The 24,929-nt window shown below is 37.8% G+C and overlaps 1 protein-coding gene across 4 annotated transcripts in view; it reads right to left on the minus strand.

Moving 5' to 3' along the window:
* The window catches only part of LOC148945346 (lysophosphatidylcholine acyltransferase-like), an 83,795-nt gene extending 59,090 nt beyond the window's left edge, over positions 1-24,705 (minus strand). For 2 of the 4 annotated variants that reach the window (XM_089098615.1, XM_089098611.1), the window contains exons 1-3: positions 24,598-24,705; positions 18,831-18,982; positions 13,227-13,372 (exon numbers count right to left, since the gene is read on the minus strand). In XM_089098615.1, the coding sequence (XP_088954741.1) occupies positions 13,227-13,372; positions 18,831-18,953 (269 nt within the window). In that variant the 5' untranslated portion in view covers positions 18,954-18,982; positions 24,598-24,705. Of the gene's footprint in view, positions 1-13,226; positions 13,373-18,830; positions 18,983-24,541 lie in introns of all 4 variants that reach the window. The other 2 variants (XM_089098612.1, XM_089098614.1) reach the window with 2 other exon arrangements.
* Positions 24,706-24,929: the final 224 nt, after the last annotated feature.

Raw genomic sequence — 24,929 nt, forward strand, 5'->3', positions numbered from 1 at the left:
TCACTTTTTACTTTTAAAAAGGGCCTTAGCCCTTTCGATTTCCAATCGAATGAGCCCTTTTTGAAGTTTCTACGACAACCCTTTCTATAAAAACTTTATATGCCCCCGGGGCATAACTTACAAACCTCACCCTGAGGGTTGTGGGGGGGGGGTGTCATCCTCAAAGACCTAATTTCGAGAACTTTAAACTACGTTGAACAGAATGGCTATCTCAAAATTTTGATTCGATGTGTTCGGGGAAATGATGGGCGTAAGAGGGGGGTTAATTGCCCTCCAATCACTTTCGACTTTTAAAAAGGGCACTAGCCCTTTCAATTTCAAATTCAATGAGCCCTTTTTGAAGTTTCTACGACAACGCTATCTATTAAAAGCTTAAATGCCCCCAGGACATAACTTACACCCCTTTCCCTGAGGGTGTGGGGGGTTTTCCATCCTCCAATACATAATATCCAGAACTTTCAACTACGTTGAACAAAATGGCTATCTCAAAATTTTGATTGGATGTGTTTGGGAAAATGGTGGGCTTGAGAGGGAGCTCAGACCCTCCAATCACTTTTGACTATTAAAAAGGGCACTAGCCCTTTCAATTTCCAATCGTATGAGCCCTTTTTGAAGTTTCTACGACAACACTTTCTATAAAAATCTTATATACCCCCAGGGCATAACTAATAACCCTTGTCCTGAGGGCTATGGAGGGAGAGTTGTCATTCTCAAAAATACAATTTCCAGACCTTTCAACTACTTTGAGCAAAATGGCAATATCAAAATGTTGATCGGAAATGTTTGGAGAAATGATGGACGTGGGGGGGGGGGGAAGTGATTCTCCCTCCGATTACTTTCGAGTATTAAAAGGGCAATAGCACTTTCAATTTCCAACCGAATGAGCCCTTTTTGAAGTTTTTACGAAAACACTTTCTATAAAAACCTTATATGCCCCGGGTCATAACTCACAGCCTTAGCCCTGAGGGCTCTGGGGGGTTGTCATACTCAAAGATATAATTTGCAGACCTTTAAACTAAGTTGAACAATATTTTTATCTAAAAATTTTGATTGACTGTGTTCGAGTAAATAGTGGGTGTGAGAGGGGGATTAGTTGTCCTCCAATCACTTTCGATTTTTAAAAAGGGCACTGGCCCTTGCAATTCCCAATCTAATCAACCCTTTTTGAAGTTTCTACGACAACACTTTCTATAAAAAAAACCTTATATGCCCCCAGGGCATAACTTACAATCCGTGCCTTGAGGGTTGTGCAGGGGGGGATCGTCCTCAAAGACCTAATGTCCAGAACTTTAAGCTACGTTGAACAAAATGGCTATCTCAAAATTTTGATTGGATTTATTTGGGAAAATAATGGGCATGAGATCACTTAATCACTTTTTACTTTTAAAAAGGGCCTTAGCCCTTTCGATTTCCAATCGAATGAGCCCTTTTTGAAGTTTCTACGACAACCCTTTCTATAAAAACTTTATATGCCCCCGGGGCATAACTTACAAACCTCACCCTGAGGGTTGTGGGGGGGGGGGGGGGGTCGTCCTCAAATAACAAATTTCGAGAAATTTAAACTACGTTGAACAGAATGGCTATCTCAAAATTTTGATTCGATGTGTTCGGGGAAATGATGGGCGTAAGAGGGGGGTTAATTGCCCTCCAATCACTTTCGACTTTTAAAAAGGGCACTAGCCCTTTCAATTTCAAATTCAATGAGCCCTTTTTGAAGTTTCTACGACAACGCTATCTATTAAAAGCTTAAATGCCCCCAGGACATAACTTACACCCCTTTCCCTGAGGGTGTGGGGGGTTTTCCATCCTCCAATACATAATATCCAGAACTTTCAACTACGTTGAACAAAATGGCTATCTCAAAATTTTGATTGGATGTGTTTGGGAAAATGGTGGGCTTGAGAGGGAGCTCAGACCCTCCAATCACTTTTGACTATTAAAAAGGGCACTAGCCCTTTCAATTTCCAATCGTATGAGCCCTTTTTGAAGTTTCTACGACAACACTTTCTATAAAAATCTTATATACCCCCAGGGCATAACTAATAACCCTTGTCCTGAGGGCTATGGAGGGAGAGTTGTCATTCTCAAAAATACAATTTCCAGACCTTTCAACTACTTTGAGCAAAATGGCAATATCAAAATGTTGATCGGAAATGTTTGGAGAAATGATGGACGTGGGGGGGGGGGGAAGTGATTCTCCCTCCGATTACTTTCGAGTATTAAAAGGGCAATAGCACTTTCAATTTCCAACCGAATGAGCCCTTTTTGAAGTTTTTACGAAAACAATTTCTATAAAAAACCTTATATGACCCAGGACATAACTTGCAGCCTTAGCCTTGAGGGCTGTGGGGGTTGTCATACTCAAAGACATAATTTCCGAACCTTTCAACTACGTTGAACAAAATTTTTATCTCACAATTTTGATTGACTGTGTTCGGGTAAATGGTGGGTGTAAGAGGGGGATTAGTTGTCCTCCAATCACTTTCAATTTTTAAAAAGGGCATTGGCCATTTCAATTTCCAATCAAATGAGCCCTTTTTTAAGTTTCTACGACAACACTTTCTATAAAAAAAAACTTTATATGCCCCAAGGGCATAACTTACAACCCTTGCCCTGAGGGCTGTGAGGAGGAAGGGGGTTTGTCATCCTCAAAGACCTAATTTCCAGAACTTTAAGCTACGTTGAACAAAATGGCTATCTCAAAATTTTGATTGGATGTAATTGGGAAAATAATGGGCGTGAGATCACTTAATCACTTTTTACTATTAAAAAGGGCCCTAGCCCTTTCGATTTCCAATCGAATGAGCCCTTTTTGAAGTTTCTACGACAACCCTTTCTATACAAACCTTATATGCCCCCAGAGCATAACTTACAAACCTCACCCTGAGGGCTGTGGGGGGGGGATTGTCATCCTCAAAGACCTAGTTTCCTGAACTTTAAACTATGTTGAACAAAATGGCTATCTCCAAATTTTCATTGGATGTGTTTTGGGTATTGATGGGCATAAGAAGGGGGTTAGTTGCCCTCCAATCACTTTCTACTATTAAAAAGTGCACTAGCCCTTTCAATTTCAAATTCAATGAGCCCTTTTTGAAGTTTCTACGACAACGCTATCTATTAAAAGCTTAAATGCCCCCAGGACATAACTTACACCCCTTGCCCTGAGGGTGTGGGGAATTTTCCATCCTCCAAGACATAATATCCAGAACTTTCAACTACGTTGAACACAATGGCTATCTAAAAATTTTGATTGGATGTGTTTGGGGAAAAGGTGGGCGTGAGAGATGGGGGGGGGGTCATCCTCAAAGACCTAATTTCTAGAACTTTAAACTAAGTTGAACAAATTGGCTATCTAAAAATTTTGATTGGATGTGTTTGGGGAAATGGTGGGCGTGAGAGGGCGGTTAGTTGCCCTTCAATCACTTTCGCCTATTAAAAAGGGCACTAGGTCTTTAAATTTCCAGTCGAATGAGCCCTTTTTGAAGTTTCTAAACCAAATAACTTACAACCCTTACCCTGTAGGCTGTGGGGGGGGGGTCATCCTCAAAGACCTAATTTCCAGAACTTTCAACAGCGTTTAACAAAATGGCTATCTCAAAATTTTTATTGGATGTGTTTGGAGAAATGATAGGCGTGAGAGGGGGGCTAGTAGTTACCCTCCAGTCACTTTCAACTTTTAGAATGGGCGCCAGCCCTTTCAATTTCCAATGCAATGAGCTGTTTTAGAAGTTTCTACGACAACACTATCTCTGAAAACCTTGTATGCCCCCAGAGCATAACTTAAAGCCCTTGCTCTGAGGGGTGGGGGGTTTGTCATCCTGAAAGACATAATTCCCAGAACTTTCAACTACGTTGAACAAAATGAATATCTAAAAATTTCTAGTGCATGTTTTTTGGGAAATGGTTGGTGTGATAGGAGGGTTAGCTGCCCTCCCGTAACTTTAAACTATTAAAAAAGAGAAAAGACCTTTCAATTTACTATCGAATTAGCCGGTTTCGAGGTTTCTACGACAACGCTTTCTATAACAACCTTATATACCCCAAGAGCATGACTTACAGTCCTTGCCCTGAGGGCTCTGAGGAGGGTATCATCCTCAAAGACCTAATCTGCAGAACTTTCAACCATATTGAACAAAACGGATATCTCAAAATTTTGGAGAAATGATGGGCGTGAGAGGGGGGTTAGTTGCCCTCCAATAACTTTCAATTATTAAAAAGGGCACAAGCCCTTTCAATTTCCAATTGAAAGATCCCTTTTTGAAGTTTCTTCGACAACGCTATCTGCAAAACCTTATATGCCACCACGGTATAACTTACAACCCTTGCCCAGAGGGGTATGGGGGGGTGTTGTCATCCTTAAAGACCCAATTTCCAGAACTTTCAACTACGTTGAACAAAATTGCTATCTCAAAATTTGATTGGATGTGTTTGGAAAAATGGTGGGCGTGAGAGGGCGGTTACTTGCCCTTCAATCACTTTCGACTATTAAAAAGGGCGCTAGGTCTTTCAATTTCAAGTCGAATGAGCCCTTTTTGAAGTCTCTACACAAACGATTTGCATAAAAACCTTATATGCCCCCCAGGGTATAACTTACAGCCCTTACCCTGAGGGCTGTGGGGACGGGGGGTGTCATCCTTAAAGACCTAATTTCCAGAACTTTCAACTACGTCGAACAAAATGGCTATCTGAAAATTTTGATTGGATGTGTTTGGGAAGATAATGGCAGTGAGAGGGGGGCTAGTTGCCCTCCAATCACTTTGAACTTCTAAAAAGGGCGCCAGCCCTTTCAATGTCCAATTCAATATAATTTATAACTGGGATTTATTTTACTATATACATAAAAACAAACAAACAAAATACCCCCAGAAGCAAGCTTGTGTTGAAGCAAGCAATGAGCTCTTTTTGAAGTTTCTACGACAACGCTATCTCTAAAACCCTTATATGCCCCCAGATCATAGCTTGAAACCCTTGCTCTGAGGGGTGTGGGGGGTTTGTCATCCTCGAAGACATAATTTCCAGAACTTTCAACTACGTTGAAACGTAGTTGCTATCTAAAAATTTTAATTGGATGTGTTTGGGGAAATTCTGGGCGTGAAAGGGGGGTTAGTTGCCTCCAATCACTTTCGACTATCAAAAAGGGCACTAGCCCTTCCATGTTCCAATCGAATGAGCCCTTTTTTAAATTTCTATGACAGCACTTTAAATAAAAGCCTAATATACCCCCAGGGAATAACTTCCACCCCTTGCCCTGAGGGTGGGGGGGGGTGGGGGCGGGGTTGGTTTGTCATCCTCAAAGACCTAATTTCCAGAACTTTAAACTAAGTTGAAAAAAATGGCTATTCCAAAATTTTGATTAGATGTGTTTGGGAAATGGTAGGCGTGAGAGGGGGGTTGATTGCCCTTTAATCACTTTCGACTATTAAAAAGGGCCCTAGCACTTTCAATTTCCAATCGAATGAGCCCCTTTTGAAATTTCTACAACAACACTTTCTATAAAAACCTTATACACCCCAGGGGATAACTTACAACTCTTGCCCTGAGGGCTGTGGGGGGGGGGTGTTATCCTCAAAGACATAATTTCCAGAACTTTTAACTATGTTGAACAAAATTGATATATCAAAATTTTCATTGGATGTTTTTGGGGAAATGGTGGGCGTGAGAGGGGGGTTAGTTGCCCTCAAATCACTTTCTACTATTAAAAAGGGCACTAATCCTTTCAATTTCCAATTGGGGGCTGTTGGGGGTTGTCATCCTCAAACACCTAATTTCCAGAACTTTCAACTACGTTCAACAAAATGGCTATCTCAAAATTTTGATTGGATGTGTTAGGAGAAATGATAGGCGTGAGAGGGGGGCTAGTAGTTACCCTCCAGTCACTTTCAACTTTTAGAATGGGCGCCAGCCCTTTCAATTTCCAATGCAATGAGCTGTTTTAGAAGTTTCCACGACAACGCTATCTCTGAAAACCTTGTATGCCCCCAGAGCATAACTTAAAGCCCTTGCTCTGAGGGGTGGGGGGTTTGTCATCCTGAAAGACCTAATTCCCAAAACTTTCAACTACGTTGAAAAAAATTGCTATCTCAAAATTTCGAGTGCATGTGCTTGGGGATATAGTTGACATGAGAGGATGTTTAGCTACTCTCCAATAACTTTCTACTATGAAGAAGGGCAAAAGACAATTCAACTTACAATCTAAATAGCCCTTTTTAAAGTTTCTAAGACAACCATTTCCATAAAAACCTTATATACCCCAAGAGCATGACTTACAGTCCTTGCCCTGAGGGCTCTGAGGAGGGTATCATCCTCAAAGACCTAATCTGCAGAACTTTCAACCATATTGAACAAAACAGATATCTCAAAATTTTGGAGAAATGATGGGCGTGAGAGGGGGGTTAGTTGCCCTCCAATAACTTTCAATTATTAAAAAGGGCACAAGCCCTTTCAATTTCCAATTGAAAGATCCCTTTTTGAAGTTTCTTCGACAACGCTATCTGCAAAACCTTATATGCCACCACGGTATAACTTACAACCCTTGCCCAGAGGGGTTATGGGGGGGGGGGGGTGTTGTCATCCTTAAAGACCCAATTTCCAGAACTTTCAACTACGTTGAACAAAATGGCTATCTCAAAATTTGATTGGATGTGTTTGGAAAAATGGTGGGCGTGAGAGGGCGGTTACTTGCCCTTCAATCACTTTCGACTATTAAAAAGGGCGCTAGGTCTTTCAATTTCAAGTCGAATGAGCCCTTTTTGAAGTCTCTACACCAACGATTTGCATAAAAACCTTATATGCCCCCCAGGGTATAACTTACAGCCCTTACCCTGAGGGCTGTGGGGAAGGGGGGTGTCATCCTTAAAGACCTAATTTCCAGAACTTTCAACTACGTCGAACAAAATGGCTATCTGAAAATTTTGATTGGATGTGTTTGGGAAGATAATGGCAGTGAGAGGGGGGCTAGTTGCCCTCCAATCACTTTGAACTTCTAAAAAGGGCGCCAGCCCTTTCAATGTCCAATTCAATGAGCTCTGTTTGAAGTTTCTACGACAACGCTATCTCTAAAACCCTTATATGCCCCCAGATCATAGCTTGAAACCCTTGCTCTGAGGGGTGTGGGGGGTTTGTCATCCTCGAAGACATAATTTCCAGAACTTTCAACTACGTTGAAACGTAGTTGCTATCTAAAAATTTTAATTGGATGTGTTTGGGGAAATTCTGGGCGTGAAAGGGGGTTAGTTGCCTCCAATCACTTTCGACTATCAAAAAGGGCACTAGCCCTTCCATTTTCCAATCGAATGAGCCCTTTTTTAAATTTCTATGACAGCACTTTAAATAAAAGCCTAATATACCCCCCGGGCATAACTCACACCCCTTGCCCTGTGGGTTGGGGGGGGGGGGGGTGGGGTTGGTTTGTCATCCTCAAAGACCTAATTTCCAGAACTTTAAACTAAGTTGAAAAAAATGGCTATTCCAAAATTTTGATTAGATGTGTTTGGGAAATGGTGGGCGTGAGAGGGGGGTTGATTGCCCTTTAATCATTTTCGACTATTAAAAAGGGCACTAGCCCTTTCAATTTCCAATCGAATGAGCCCCTTTTGAAATTTCTACAACAACATTTTCTATAAAAACCTTATACACCCCAGGGGATAACTTACAACTCTTGCCCTGAGGGCTGTGGGAGGGAAGGGGGTTATCCTCAAAGACATAATTTCCAGAACTTTTAACTATGTTGAACAAAATGGCTATTCCAAAATTTTGATTAAATGTGTTTGGGAAATGGTAGGCGTGAGAGGGGGGTTAATTGCCCTTTAATCACTTTCGACTATTAAAAAGGGCCCTAGCACTTTCAATTTCCAATCGAATGAGCCCCTTTTGAAATTTCTACAACAACACTTTCTATAAAAACCTTATACACCCCAGGGGATAACTTACAACTCTTGCCCTGAGGGCTGTGGGGGGGGGGGGGGTGTTATCCTCAAAGACATAATTTCCAGAACTTTAAACTATGTTGAACAAAATAGATATCTCAAACTTTTCATTTGATGTTTTTGGGGAAATGGTGGACGTGAGAGGGGAGCTGGTTGCTCTCAAATCACTTTCTACTATAAAAAAGGGCACTACCCCTTTCAATTCCCAATTGGGGGCTGTTGGGGGTTGTCATCCTCAAATACATCATTCCCAGAAATTTCAATTACGTTCAACAAAATTGCTATCTCAAAATTTTGATTGGATGTATTTGGGGAAAAGGTGGGCGTGAAAGGGGGGTAACTTATCCTTCAATCCCTTTCGACTATTAAAAAGGGCACTAGCCCTCTCAATTTCCAATCAAATGAGCCCTTTTTGAAGTTTCTACAACAACTCTTTCTATAAAAACCTTATATGCCCCCAGAGCATAACTTAAAACCCGTGCCCTGAGGGCTTTGAGGGGATTATCACCCTCAAAGACCTAATTTTTAGAACTTTCAACTACGTTGAACAAAATGGGTATCTCAAGATTTTGATTGCATGTGTTTGGAGAAATGGTGGGCGTGAGAGGGGGGTTAGTTGCTCCCCAATCACTTTCAACTATTAAAAAGGGCACTAGCCCTCTCAATCGAATGAGCCCTTTTTGAAGTTTTTACAACAACGTTTTCTATAAGAAAAACCTTATATGCCCCCAGGGCATAACTTACAACCCTTGTCCTGAGGACAGTGGGGGGTTGTCATCCACAAAGACCTAATTCCCAGAACTTTCAAATATGTTGAACAAAATGTCTATCTCAAAAAATGATTGGACGTGTTTGGGGAAACGATGGGCGTGAGAGGCGGGTTAGTTAACCGCCAATCACTTTCGACTATTGAAAAGGGCACTAGCCCTTTGAATTTCCAATCGAATAAGCCCTTTTTGAAGTTTCTTGGACACGCTTTATATAAAAAAAAAACCTTATATGCCCCCAGGGCACAACTTAGAACCCTTTCCTGAGGGCTGTGGGGTGAGTGTCCTCCTAAGCGAAATAATTTCCAAATCTTTTAACTACGTTGAACAAAATGGCTATCTCAAAATTTTGATTGGATGTGTTTGGGGAAATGGTGGGCGTGGAAGGGGTGTTAGTTGCCTTCCAATCACTTTCGGCTATTAAAAAGGGCACAAGCCCTTTCAATTTCCAATCGCATGAACCCTTTTCGAAGTTTCTACAACAACTCCTTCGATATGAAGTGCCCTGTTTAAAAGAAAGAAACAAAGAAACCAACCAAAAAATAAATATACATTGTGCCAACATCGTTCTTTACTTAGGTAGCGCTAATGATAAGTCCTATGATAATTGATAAGTCCCGCTGCCTATGATAAGTAATATTGGTAAACAATCATGAATTTAAAGGCTCCCAGCTTAATACTAATTCGAAAAAATAGACACCATTTGAATCATTCAGAGGACAAATTCCTCAAGTTCGCAAAACAAATAGTGAAAATTTGAAGAAGAAGATTCATTGGTGGCTTTGATTCTAATGCCCGAGAAATCATATGGCAAAAAGCTGGTCAGGTTTGCTGATGCACTTGAGTAAGGATAATAGTGAAAGTGCATATCAGAATGGCCTTGATGAAAATTGCACCAACAAAAAAGTTTTAGTTGGTCAATTAAAAAAAAAAAAAAAAAAAAAAAAATGTCACTTTTTAGTATTGATTCTTCCTTATAGAATAAGTTTTGTGACTGTTTGTAGTCAATTCAATCGTAGTTTTAGCATTAATACCTTGAAAAATCCAATAAGGCTTGCATCTGCAGATCTGCAATCACATCACCTTGAAAGAGATTATCCCAGTCTCACGTACTACCCTTCTCTCCCCAATGCTTCTGCAAATCAACCGATGTACTAGCTTTCCTATGTGGACCTACTTTATTTGCTTTCATCTATCACATTTCAAATACATAATGCTTGAACGTCTGTTTGACGCTCGCATGGTTGGAAACTATTTTGAAAAGTGCATTTCTTGGCCGTCAAAAAAAAATCAAAGCATAGCAGTTACAAGGAACAGTTTAAGTACATCTGCAGTTTCAATCTACAACTTCAATGAACCAATATCCATAATGAGTTTTTAGTCAGGACAAATCGCAAAGGAAGCACTTATGAGACTTCTAAATCTACATCTTAGGAATACAGGGCAACGTATAAGTGCACACAGGCTGACAATCAGAGTGCGAAAAGCGAATATGAAAATTGCGTGTTTAGGCCATTATTTTTCGATTTTTCCATGACCCTTGTACACTCCGAATCAATCTTAAAAAAGAATTGTCTCGTCTTTTGTGGCCAGGACCGACGCAAAGATAAAAAAAAACATAGCCAGCTTCTTTGCAACCTATGAAACCTACAGCAAGAGGCAGCAAAGTTTTTTATTCTGAAAAATAAGAACAGTAGCCATAAAATGATCAATTATAATAGAATATTTTACCTCAATCATGTAAACTTTAACCTATTTTACAGTACAAGGCTGCCTAGTATAAAGTACCACACACTTATAAGATGCTTTTGTCATTCCACAACTACGAAACTAGATTCTTTTTTTAAAATAGTTTTTGGCTAATCCATTAAAAATAAGAAGGCCCGCTAATTTACCCTAAACCTTACTATTTTCTCTATTCCACAGCTGAGTAAGACCCAATTCTAAGAGAAGGGTCTGTTTAATCGGCCTATTTCCTTGGTTCTTAGGCATTCTAAAGCATGTCGATTTCCTTTTGTTAATTCCGAAAGATCTAGGTTTTTAATTAGATTTAAAATACCGCTAATGACAAATAAATACAGATTGAGAGACAAAATTTCATGTGAGTCATTTGGATATAATCAGTTGGTAAAGAAAATGTTAAGTATTATTTATCCAGCTTTTATTATGGAGACTATGCTTACTCCAAAATATTCTCTTTTATTGTTTTTGCTTGTTTGCCTATGTCGGGGTTACTTTCCGTGCAATGCTTACCCAGCATTTCTTTTCTTGCCCGGTCTTTCCGTTTTTAATTTTGTGGTTTTGATCTTTCATTTTATTTAATTAGTTTTTTGCTCGTGTTAAAAGAGTTAATTTTTACGCTCGTTACTCCCAACCATCACAATCGCATCTCTTTGTTTGGGACTGAATATTGTTTTGTTGCAATGTTGTATTAATTTAAGTAAATAGATTTATTCATTCATTTTATGGTTTGGTGGGCTCCTGGCATTAATTATCAGAATGTTCTTCATCGTAAGTAAACTAGTAAGTAATATTTACTTTTATCAAAATAAATAGCAAGTTTCTTGCCCTTTTCAAGTGCCTGTATTTTATCTTCTTGTCTAGGTTATAGGTTCTGGGATGTTTGATACGATCTTGTTATAGGAGGATATTCCTATGCTATTGAGATGTCTTCTACGAGAGAAGATATCTGGAGGTACGACACTGAAGTTTTAGCTAGTTTTTGACTATAGACAAGATATCAGTTCGGTTTTACCGGAAGGCTCCTCCCCCCTCAAATCTAGCATCAAGCGCGGCGGTCTGAAGTGATGTGTAAATACAGATGTCCAAGGAAGATTTCCAAGAGAAGTTTTCTCCTCTTAGAGCCGAAACGATAGATTATAAGGACATTATGACCACACAAGCCATGATTTATTGATGTTGTTTTACATAGAAGATGGATTGTGACCCAGGAATCGAGTTAAACAGACAACAAAAATTGAGTGTCTAATTTTACAGGAGAATTCTTGTGGACGATTTGCGTGTTTTTGAGATTAAAATCACAGAGAAATTTATCACACGCATTATAAATGCTAGTGAACTGAACGGAGACACAAAAAAGCAAAATATCTTCAGTGAAAGTGGTTTGTTAATGTAAGTACACAAAATAAACCGATTATTTGGTATAATCTTCAGACTGAAGACCATTTTTGGCGAATTATTAAGAATTTGCCGAGAGTTTTTCAAGAAATATGTGGAGCCTGTCCGTTGGTTGCAATCTGCCTTGTTAAAGATTACGTTATAGGTTGTCCAGGTAGGTGTAAAACCTATCCCTTAGAGGTAACCTATGAGTTCGGAGGGTTTAAAATTCAGTAGTTTAGTGTAAATCTGCTTGTTGAGGCTGAAGAGTCTTTGGTCCAAACAGTGAATTGGTGAAACAGGTCGGTTTTGGGCTGGCCCTTTTTATAGTAGTACTTATTCATTGAAAAGATTTTCGTTGTGTCCTCATAAATGTATGCTTACTTTTCTTCTATAAGGTATACGCATTAAAATTTCGTGAAATTTATTTGACACTTTCATAAATTTGTTGAGGAGAATTGTGTTGAGATTCGTTACGCCAGAATAGAGCAAAGAGTTTCATAATCCGAATAGAGAGTTTTCTTTTTTTTAATTTACCAGATACAACGATTCGTAAGTTAAAAAAGACTTTTCTTTTTCTTAAGTAGGACAGTCAAAGTGTGAGTATGACCGAAGAGTAGAAAAATGCACACTTCAAAACGAGCAAAACCAACGGTGCAACAATTTTTGCTATGGTCACAAAAATCTTCATTTCTTCTCTTCTAATCTTGCGACACTATCGTGGCTTGGCGGTTATTCGTGACGAGCCATATCTTATTGAAAAAAAAAAAAAACAGTCTCGAATAAGCAATGGAAAGTGAAGCTGGCTTATAACACCGGCTAGTAAAAATTGTCACGAATGTCGCCTGAAAAAGCAAGTTATTGCACCTCAGCTCTCGACAATGTTTCCAAAAACACTATTCATTTCATGAAGTTACTTTTTTAACAATAAAGAAAACAGCGACTTTGATAGATTGTTGTTTAGCGATGAGTGTAATAACTTGAATTTGGCACTAAAAACCACTAGCCAAACCATTGGATCAACAATTCAAGGCTAGCCGAATATCGTCTTCTCGTGAACATCGTTCGGCAGCTTTCCTTATTTTCCATCATCTTTTTGCATAGTATGTTTTTTCTACTAAGTGACTAGCCTCAGTTTCTCCGTCTTATACTACTTTTGTAGCGTGTTAAATGCATCGGCAATACTGTTTGTGGTTAAAATTAATGATCCGTATTACTATTAGATTTTGCATTTCATCACTCTTATAGGCTATGATATCGCACTTCCAATTTAGAAGCACCTTGCTTCTGGGTCTTCTAATCAAAGGCAATACACTAGTGGTGTCGCAGTAAAGAGCCATGAGTCTTACATGTACTATTTTTATCTAGCAACGTTAAATGAGATAAAGCACAATAAAAAAAAATCAATGAGACTTACCGTCTCCATCCTTGCATAGGCTTTGATTTTAATTCTTCTTCAGATAAACCCAAAAGCCCTATACAAGCAAGCCAATAAGATGTAACTAGGCAAATGGCAACACCAATCACTCTCGGAAGAAGAAGAACGATAGACAATACAAATATCTAAAAGAAGAAAACCACTTCTTCTTAACCAAAGAATAATGCAAATAGTGGCTATATAAAATGAAAAAAAAACTGAGATTCAAATCAGATGGAGGTATTAGGTTCCACTTCAAGTTTTTCTACAGAGCAGGAGGGGGATAAAACCAAGAGTCTTCCTCGTGGGAGGAGACTATGGGCAAACCTTATTTTACTTCACTGTCAGGAAATTGTTTCATTTCGGCAAGTCTTTCATGATATATCTTTACGTTATTTTTTTGGGAGGGGGTCATAGGTGTAGGCAGCATTAGGCAGCATATTGTCTAGGGGGGGGGGCAGTCGATAGTGTGATGGAGTTTTATCAACTGATTTTTCCAAGCCATCTGCTTTTTCAGCCATATCTAATGTAAATTTGAAGGTCTTGGGGGAGGGCAGCTGCCCCCCGGCCCCCCCCCCTCCCTACGCCCATGGAGGGGGTAAAGGTTGTTGTGAACAAATTCTGTAACCGCATTTTAATTTTCTGGTCTTTCACTGTTTGTTTGACTTTCCAGCATTTCCCTGTCAAAGTATACACCCCTTCTGAGCAACTGCATTAAAAACAGAATAATGATGAAATAATGAACATCCCCCTGCTTTATCAGTCAAGTCCTTACACAGAGTGGAGGCCTTTAAGCCCGTGCCCCCCCCCCCACCTCTGCAAAATCTAGAAATTCTTACCACTTCTTCAGTAATTTCTTACATTTTTATAATTTTGGTTCGCTTTAGTTTTTTTCCGAACATGTCCTTCCAAAATTCAGGCCCATTCCAAGAATAAGTTCCTGCGCACGTCCCTGTATTAGGTTGTTGCTTCACTGAAGCAAAAGCGAAACAAGCGAATTTCTGTGTTCATGTATGAAGAAACTTATTTTCTTGTATTCGTTTTCCAATATGTTGATGACATTTGGTTAGTGCAAATTCAGTATAGACATAAGATGATTCAATTTTCAAAGAAATCTGGTCAAGTAATTATGGCTGTAGTACTAATAGCTGTAATTTAGTGAAGTGCAAACCACAGTCTATAGTAACCTAAAGTTTCCTTGTTTCGCCTTTGGTTTCTCTTGTTTTTTATTTGGTAACTGTTCTTTTCTTCTTTTGGTATTCTTAACCCGTTTGAAGTATAAAACAGGTTTTGAAAAAAAGACTGCCGAGTGATAAAAATTTTTTATTTAAAGGTAATCTGGAATGTTAAATTTTAAGACCGAATTGGTCAACCATGAAGAAAAAAAAAACGTTATACTTAACACAAGAAACTATTTTACATAAAAGTATTAATTATAGTATTTCGACTTTTCCTTTTTCGCAAACCGTAAAGGTCATGATGGAATTAACCCCTACTGCAAACAGGGAGAGGGGAATACTTTCTTTTAGATCAGTCAAATACACATCACCCTTCCCGCAAAAAAGAAAAACAGTGGTCTCAAAATGCCCGTTTTCGTATTTTATCCCCCTTCCTCTACGATAAATCGTTCTCCTCAAAGTAACAGACCTGTTAGCAACTATATGTAGGTATGATGTAGATCTAATGAACAACGGAAATCAATACTGAAGACCTGTAGAGGAATCTTTTCACCTGTAATTAGGGCTGGAAAACCACCAACCAAAAAGGAACTTCATAAGTACAAAACTTATTTGGCTTTGGAGGGCCCGAGGAAAGCAGGGAAACTGCAGACGTCACCTCCCCCCCCCCCCAACCTCTTTTTCAAATTAAAAGTATAAACATGTATGTTGGCTTTGCAAGTCCTAAAAAACTTTTTCCCATGCCCCCCCCCCTCAATCTTGAAATGGTTTGGACCCCTTCCGAAACTTAGGCTTGGCTATGATTGCTTGGCCTAAAAGTTGACTTCTTGAAACATCAGATCAAGTCACCAGGACGCATTTTTCCAAAGGGGGTGAGGGGCGAGCAAAGTTCTGGTATGTCTACATCATTAGTTCAATTTTCAAAAACATTAGATCGAGACGTTATAAACGAAACAACAAAACAAAATCCTGTGTATGAGTACGACTCAATATTTCCCCCCCCCCACCCCCCAAGGTGCAAGCTTTGAAAATTACCTTTGAAAACTATAGAACATAACTAAAAAAAAGACAAGGGGTTAAGGCATGCGGTACAGCATGTAATCATTTCATTATTTTGCTGAAAAGGTATGTTTTCTAATTCTGCCCCACTGTTTCATAAAACCCGAGGGCCGGCCAGAGGTTTCTTCAAATAGCAGTATGTGTTCCACCCAATTTATCATGTCCACCTATAAACCGATTTAAGAGCATGGACTTGAGACAACTTTGAAAGTAAAATAGTGTTTCCAGACCATTAAACCACCAAAATAAAATATGCATCTAACTGGAACCTATGAACACATTTATAGCATACATATTTGTGGCTAAATAAGTGGCATTTCATATATGACAAAACATTTATGATATTTTCACTGTCTTTGTCTTATTTTTCTCCAATTGGCTCGGCAATAAAAACTAAAATCCAAAAAATATTGGGAACTACAAGAGAGCACATTTTGGCCCAGAAAAATGGGCTTAATAGAAATTAACAGATACTAGCATCACTGACAGTACCATGTAAAAACAATAAAATTTCAAAACAAGCTGAATTTCCATTGATTAAAATTAAAATTTCAATAAAAGATTGAAGTTTATTTGGATCCAACTTACATTTCCTTAAAAAAGACATGTTCTTTTGTTTTTACACTAATAAAGTAATTAAGACTAGGTTTGTGTACAAAAAACTAACAAGCTTGCCCGTTCGCTTCGCTGCTATCTCAAAAGAAAGTAATTCAAGGCCACCTCCCCCCCCGAAAATTCACCTTACGAAGACCTCCCCCTCCTCGTAAAATTCCCCCGTGTATGCAGGACGATCGTATTTTCGCATATAGAAGGTATTTGAAAAATTCCACCTATGTACTATTATCCACCCTGCAGAAAACTCTTCCTCTTTGGTACATTCCCCCCTCCCTCTCAGCGGAAAATTAGCACATCCGGGGAAAATTCTACCCTGGGAAATTTTGGCTAAAATTATTAAGTTACCCGTTGGGCGTTGTTGGATAATTGAAGCCTGGAAAATATGGATCATATAAACGAAAGCAGCTATCAAATATTTGTGTTCAGGGGTGTCTAATTTCAGTCACCGCGAAAAGTATTAAGAGGATCTTGAGGAGGGGGGGGGGATTTTATACCCTAAACCTCTGCAAAAGTGTACTCAATAACTTCCTAAAGTTTCTTTGCGATCGGATGAGTAGTGTAGTAAATCATACAGAATGCACACACACATACATTTGATTTTATCTATGTAGACAATTTAGGTTTAAAATTCCTGTTGTTCTCTTTTGGTGTTTCTTTTCCTTTGACCCAAAATGAAGCAAACGTAAATAAAAAATACAACTATTGTTTCTATAATTAACTTTATGTTGCTCCTGGGTCTCTTTTTTTTTTTTTTTTGAAACAAACATACTTGACTGTCCTGTCAATTCAGCTTCCCACAATATTTGGTTAAATTTGACTGCAATAGTTGGGTAAGGTTGGCTATAAATAAGAATACAACAATAAAGACAGAATTTTTTTTTTCTTTCAAAGCCTAATGCTCAAAATGACTTATTTTTTAGGACAGCATGAAGGATAACAATTTTACAATATTATTGAGGCAATTCTAGAGCATAAAATTTTTATGTTTCCTGACACCCCTATAAGGCCCCATGGCTTCCTTGGGCACTGAAATTCATACTTTTGGAACCATTAACATAAACAGAATATGTTAGTCATAACATTACTTTGTAAATGAACATAGAGAAAGTCATGCTTGGAGAAAGTATGGCTTTTTCAAAGGAATAGTCCCTTTCAATTCCTGGAAGCCATACAGAATAAAACAAGAGACTTGATGAACAAAAGGACTAATTAACCTCTTCTACATAACATCTTTAAATATACTCTAGAGTTAACCATGTATGAAATAAAAAAGAAGCTAATTATAGCAACTGGGTTCAAGAATGTCAATGGTATTCTAGATAATAGATGCTTCCAATTCATGCTTTGAGTCTATTGTTTACACCTCTCTCCCCTTGTTTTTTTTAGCATCTGTTATTTGAAGGTGTTTCGGCTATGAGGGAAAAGATTTTAAACAACAATCTAAACAAATGAACTAAATAACATAATTTTGGCAGGACTGTCAAGAGGTAGGCTTAGGCTAGGGTTACTGACAATATACTGAGTACAGATATCAGAGGCAGCACTTGAATGCAGCCTAAGCAAAGAGCCATACCCCTTAAATGTGTTATTTTATTCTCCTGGACCCCAGATGGGGCTCACTTGATTATAAATTTTGCTAGAAATTGTCGAAAACCCAAATAAATATGCCTCCAAAACATATTTATTGCCTTGTAACCTAGACCTGATTTATTGGAACCTAACCTGAGCAACAACACCCCTGAGGCAACAGGCATTAATGATACTAATTGTCAATTAGGCCTAACATTGTTTGATGTGATTACTTATTTTGTTTTCTGTTTGTTTGGGTTTCATTTATTGTTTGACAGTAATTTCAGATTGTTTTAAGTTTTAATTATTAAATGACTTTCTTTCTGCTCGTCTTACGTTTTAATATGGCTCTTGGGTTTCTTTGACAAACTTCTTTTTTTTAAAGCGTTTTAAATTAAGAAAAATGGGAGGGTAATTTTATTATATTGTGTATTTCATAAGAATGATTGGTTATATTGACAAATTTTTTGTTATAGACTTTTCCTAGATGATTCTGAGGACTCTTAGATACCTTGTTGTATATAGGTACACTAAGCAAAAGCATTGCACCATGTATCAGATAATTTTGCTTTAAGAGGAGTGCTGAAAAACTGCATGTAAAAGTCACAATTTCCTGATTTGTCTTACAAAAAAGGTGGCTCTACAGAAAGTACCCACACACAGGGGGAGGATATATGAAAATTAGCCACATGTACCCTGATATTGATCCAAAGGATCTTCTCTCTAACAGAAAAACTGTGGCTCAAAAATTTCAGATGGTGGAATTTTCCAGTTTTTCAAGGTACCAAGATTAGTCTTTTTGACCAGCCTCACGGGGGAATTCCCTATTATCCTTTTATGCATGCAGTATGCCACTATTAGCTAACAGCTCAACCAATTTGTACCTGTATTTGCAGAGGTTATTAAATGAGTATAAGAGATTGTACAAGATTACAAGATCCCCCCCTCCTTGAAAAAAAGTTCCTACATAAAAATGCACAACTTATTTCCTCCTTTAAATAATATATTTTTTTGCAAGTAGAACCTTAAAAGGTGAAGTGGGTTAGAAAATAAATTCTTTAAAATATAAAATATTTACTTATTTTAAAAAATCTAAAATTTCTAATTGAAGTTATGCAAACACAATATATTTGGGCACATTTTTTGTATAGTCCAGCAAAAAGGCGAGCAATGGAAAACCTACCTTAATTTTGTCATATGTAGACAGAGATATACTGTGTGTAAAAGGATTTGTTTGAGGTTGGGACTGATCTACAATTACATCTTCATTTCTTTTTATAGTTCGTCTCACAACTGGACCTTCCATATCTTATGTAGCAACTCTTGTGTCAAAACCTGAAAAATATTACATAACAACAAGAACAAAAAGCCAAGTTTTTACAAAAATTAGAATTTTGCCTAGAGAATAATTCATACACAGAGACGAAAGGATTGTCTCTTTACACATGTACTTGCAGAAAGAGAAACAGGGATTCCAGTAATGTTGCTAAGAATAGATAGGTGAAAGTAATTAGACAACAAAATCACTTATCATTTGGCATTTCAAAAATGGACTTGTTAATGATTCCCACTCCTTTCTCTTTACAGTTATCTATATTGGGACTTGGCATTAAGTGTGAAACAAAGACTGAGTTGAAGGGATTTCAATTTCCTGTAATGAGTGACAATTTATTAATTTAGTCAATGAAGATGAACTTTTTTTTCACAAGAAATAAAATGAAGAATCTAGAAGTATTTTTCATGCTATATTTAAATACCATTCCAGTTTTTCCCCAATTGGCAGGAATTTTATGTGAAACTGATTTAAATTTGCTATAATATTCTAAAAAAAAATTGAACCAGCTATCTAACACAAAATTAAAACTACTTATTCTGGCTTAGCTGAAAAGTGTTAGATAATGCTTTTTATGCATATTTTGTATATGGGATATCTCTCTTCCTGGTCAAATAGTAGTTAGTCAGCATATAAGAACTCCACTTGCCTTTGTACCTTGTCTCCACAATATAAATATGCTGATGAAAATGCTTACTATGTTCATAGGTGATAGCTCCAAAGTTTTGGGGAAGAAGTCTATGTGAGAGAATAAGGAGCAAATTTTTAAAGACGTCTTTGCATCCCATAGCTTCACAACTGCAGATCAGTCACTATGCCATTATAATTTTTTTTATTTATGGTTCCCAAGAAAATTGGAAAACAAAATTTTGAAATAGGCCTATTGCCAGGCTGCTTTCTCAGTGGATTTAATAGTCTTTCTGAACATTCATCAGCCACTAATGACTTGATTTGTGGTCCTATAAAAATTCCTTCTTTCAGTTCAGCATCACTAACTCCATTTATTTCTACTGTCCCATCTGCACAAATACATCAAGATTTGGTGAACCCAAGGAAACCAGTAAACGCCTTTAAATCACCACATATTTTCCATTCATATTTTTGCTAAAACTAGTTTCATATTTCTCTTTGGCAAGCAGCAAATACAGCATTTTTATGTATAATGTGTGACACTATTTATTTTGAAGGCAGCTTGGGTCAATAAACCATTATAATAGACAAGCACTGTATGGTGTCAGAATTGGCATCTTATGAATGTCCTTAGTCACCAATCAACTGTGAAGCCAGCTATCTAGCAGGTGAATAAAACCAGGACTTCTTTCAAGACCATGACTGCCTGATGTTTGCAGGCCCATTGAGGGGCAAAACAGAGAAAGCTCAATGTACCTACCTACTTATCTGTTCTGGAGCAAAAGAACAAGAAATATTCAACACCTTCACCATTGCAGACAAGGAACAGAACAATATCAAACAGTACCTTGAGAAATTTAAGGCATGTATTTTACCACAGAAGAATACAGTTTTTGTCTGATACCTGTTTCAAAAACAAGACTGGGCTGAGGTGGAAAGTGTAGAGTAAAATATAACAACACTCAAGACACTGATAGAACCATTTTCTTACTTGGACCCAAACAAAATGGTCCATGATCAAATAGTGTGTAGAATACTAAGCCAAGATGTACACAAGAAACTCTTGGCCAAAGGTCATGAACTTACTTTTGGCAAAGCAACCATTATGACCAGAAGCCAGAATGTGACCCAGGCATAGCTTTAAACATTCCATGGGACCAAGTTTATTCCTACAAAGGAAGGGATTAATGCCATGTCTCATTACCAAACCTGAAGCAGCAGGAACAAACAGAAAGCAAACAGCTCAAAGAGCAAACCAGGCTATTTCCGAGGAGGAACATACTCCCCCTCCTATGTCTGCCAAGCAAAGGGAAAGTCATACTCCATATGGAAAAATCTAAACCATTTTGCATGAGTTTTTGAAGTAAGACAGTGAACACATGGAAGAAGATGCTGTTGAAGCAGACTTAGGTGATAAAACTAATTTCCAGTCCTCCATCAAACAAAACAAAGATGAAGCAGTTGTACCCTTAATCATCAACAATCAGTTCCGTATTCAATTCAAAATTGTTATTGGGATCCAAGTCAATATTATTATGAAGAAATACTTTGATCTTATTACCCAAAGCTCACCATGAAACCCCCAAGCCAGCACCTTGCCAACTACTGTGGAGCAAGGATCACAGTAACAAGAGTCTGAAAATTGTCATGCTACTAAGATAACACCAGCAACAGGCAACAGTCCTATATAGTAGAGACTTTAGCTGCCCCCATTATAGGTTAATGTTCAAGCTTTGACTTGGACCTGGTTAAGCTGGTACTAAACATAGACCCAACATCTTCAGGAGTACCATTCCTGAGGGAAAAGTACAAAGAAATCTTTACAAGACTTGGAAAACTTGAAAGAGAATACAACATGCACCTGAAAGACAATGTCACCCAAACTGTCTACCCAGATTGGCAAATATCTGCAGCCATGCAGGGTGAAGCAAGAACTCAACCACCTAAACAACCAAGGATTACCCAAAAGGTTGTTACTCTAACAGAGTGGGCTAGTTGGATGGTCATTGTTGAGAAGCAGGGAAGGTCCATACAACTGTGCACACACCCTTTAGACCTAAACAAGTCTATCAAATGGCCCCACTAGCCTAAAACCACTCTAGACAACACCTTCTCAGAACTCTATAGAGCAAAAATATTCACAAAACTTGATGCCCATTCTGGTTACTGGACACCACTGTACTCCAATGATTTGCCTTATCTCACAACATTCAGCACAATATATGGAAGATATGATTTCAAGCAAATGCCCTTTGGAATCATCTCAACACAAGATGAATTCCACAGGATAGAAGATGCCTTAGAAGGCCTAGGGGGTTTCTTGATCATCAACAACTGATCACATTTATCATAGTAACAGTTGGAACACAGGAAACCTCTAGTGTGAGAGTCACTAACATCTTCAAGACAGGAATTACAATCTTTAATCTGCACTGTAAATCCTCTATGCAATTTAATTTTGTACTGCACAATGCAAGAAAAGCACAATGAACACCCTAGCACCAATACTTGAGCCTATGGGGATACAGCCTGACCCCCAAAAAATATACCTTATAAAGTACATGCCTAACCCATTACACTAAGAAGAATTTCTAACCCTCCTTGGAATGATCAACTAATTGCCAAATACATACCAAGACTATCCAAAAAAAAAAACACTACTCCCTGACCTAACCAAAGCAGGCTCATTATCTGCTCAGAGGAACCTACAAAAATACTTAAGGATCTGAGCTCTATAGCACTGACACCTATTTTTCAACCATCAGAGCAAGAACATCAAACATATTTTCACCACTTCCAGCCATTGGCTTGGCATCCACTTAGTTTAGAAGGACAGGTCACACCATATACATATTAAGACAGAGCAGAAGTTAAAAAAAAAAAAAAAAAAAAATTTTTTATGGCTGTAAACATTTCCACCATTATCTATATCCATATCACCTAAATCCATACCTGGATTTAGAATAAAAAAAATGCACTGATTCACTATTCAAATATTTTGTGATGAAAAGCTTGTCAACTAGTGTTATTAGGATAAAGAGAACAGAGATAAACAGTCATTTTCAAAAGAGGAGAGACACCAGGGAGTTAAGTCTGAGGAGAACAAAAGCTGATAAACAAAATTGGCCAAAATTCTGACATCTTGGGTCTCCTCTATAAGAACATAAATATATATATATATATATATATATATATATATATATATATATATATATATATATATATATATATATATATATATATATATATATATATATATATATATATGCCAGAAAGCAGAGAGGATTAAACAAAACATACAAAACTTTTCTCTCTTCCCTCTTCTCTTCAAAAAAAAGAAAAAAAGAAAATCCCTGAAGGTTTCAAATCAATGAGTTACCAAAGCTAGGCTATAACTTTTGGAATACTCATTTACAAAGATTTGCTTTTTCTTTAACTGAATTCTTCATCTATACATACGTGCATTTTAATTTAATATCAATTTTTTAATAGAATATATGCTAAACACTATAAGAAAAAAAAATGTGGAGTATGGGACACAGATCAAAAACCATGTGACTAAGGATCTTTAATCATATGATCTGCTGTCTTGGCTATCAGGGCTTGTAATATTAGATTTAGGCTACACACAGCTTTTCCTAGGATTGGTGGTGCCTGGGAAAAATTAATTACAGCACCCCACCTCCTGACTCAAATATAAGCAAAAATAGCTAAATCTAAGTGGACAATCCCTAACCTCTAGCCCCCCTTAGCTGCAGTGCCTGGGGAAGCTGATCCAGTTGCCCCCTAGGATTGGCAGTAAAATTCTACTTTAGCTACCTTGGGCTATCTTTGAAAAGGATTAGGTTAGGAAAATGAATCTTTCAGGGATTGGTCTACAGGCTAAAGTGTGTCCTGGGAAGGTATTTTGAAGTACCTACCTCTACCCTTCTTGCTCTAGAGGGTCCTGACCTTTAAAAATATGTATGTAAATGAAACCTTGCAAAATAAATCTTCTGCTTAAATGAAGTGCAAGAAAATTGTTTTCAGCTTCACAGCTTTGCTCATTTCCCAATTTATAAGGTTTTAAAGATATGCAAATAAATTTCCTAAATTTGAAAAGAAAAAAAAACATCAACATGGACTAAAATTCTACTCAAATAACAGGAATTGTATTTTCAGAACTAAAGCCAGAGAATAAGAAACTAATAACTGAAAATTAAGGAAAAATATTGTTTTGTCAAAGTTAGCTAGGCTATAGACCTGTCATGTAGGCAAATTTCAGGGAGAAGTGGAGGTAGGTACTTCAAAATACCTATCTGTGACATACTTTAGCCTGTAGACCCATCCCTGAAAGTTTCATTTTCCTAGCCTAACCCCTTTCCCAGATAGCCAAAGGTAGCTAAAGTAGAATTTTACAAGAATAGCCTAGCTTTGGATTAACACCATTAGTGTATTTATACACAAGAATAAACAGGTTTTCTCTATAACAATAAGCCAATTTTGAAGATAGACATTATGCCAACAAGGGATCAAGATTTGCTGTTTTTCTAGGCCTATTGCTTCACTCAACAAGCTCTGCTCACTAGGCTATTTTGTGGGCAGCTTTGGTCTAGTGATTTTGTGAAAATTTACATCAAACACTTTATAGGAATATTGATAGAAGTAAGTGATTACAGAGACATTAGCTGCTTTTCTGCAGGAAGTGAATTACTTAGCCTGATGATGCTTGATAGAATAAGAGTAGCCTATAAGGCAGTCAGCCAGCCCTAGCAAGCCAAGCCTATACCATCAGCGTCTCCCAAATATCTAAAACTATGTCCCTCACATCCAAGTTTAGGAACATAGGCTACCACCCATAGGCCATTCAACCTAGTCTACAAAGGCACATTTTTAATCAAAATATTTGTCCGATATTACCCTACCAATATAGACCAGAAAAATAACAAAACCTCAATGAATATTTTACATATGAAGCTCTTATGTGTAAATAGTCCTTAATCATTGCCTTAGTTTTTAGCAGTTTCTTTTTCTTCTTTTCCTAAAACAGAATTTTATTTCTAATCTGTTTCCTCGACAAATATGCCACTTTTGTGTTTCAGGCACCGGGTTTGAAGCATGTTTTGAGCACATTGGACAAAGATCGTATTTCCGGTTCTCCGTATTCAACCCAGCCAAACGTTAGAGCGTTTTCATCTTAAGAGTTCCAAGTGTGTTGGACACGGGTTCTTCAGAATTGTGACACGTCAAAACACGGGATCTGAAAAATACCGTGTTTAACGTGGCACCCAAAACAATAATCTGCACAACCCGTGTCAAACTCCGTTTTTGATGTAGGTG

This window comes from Artemia sp. Qi Xiang Cuo, chromosome 13, assembly GCF_049724085.1.
Source record: "Artemia sp. Qi Xiang Cuo chromosome 13, ASM4972408v1, whole genome shotgun sequence".
NCBI lineage: Eukaryota > Metazoa > Arthropoda > Branchiopoda > Anostraca > Artemiidae > Artemia > Artemia sp. Qi Xiang Cuo.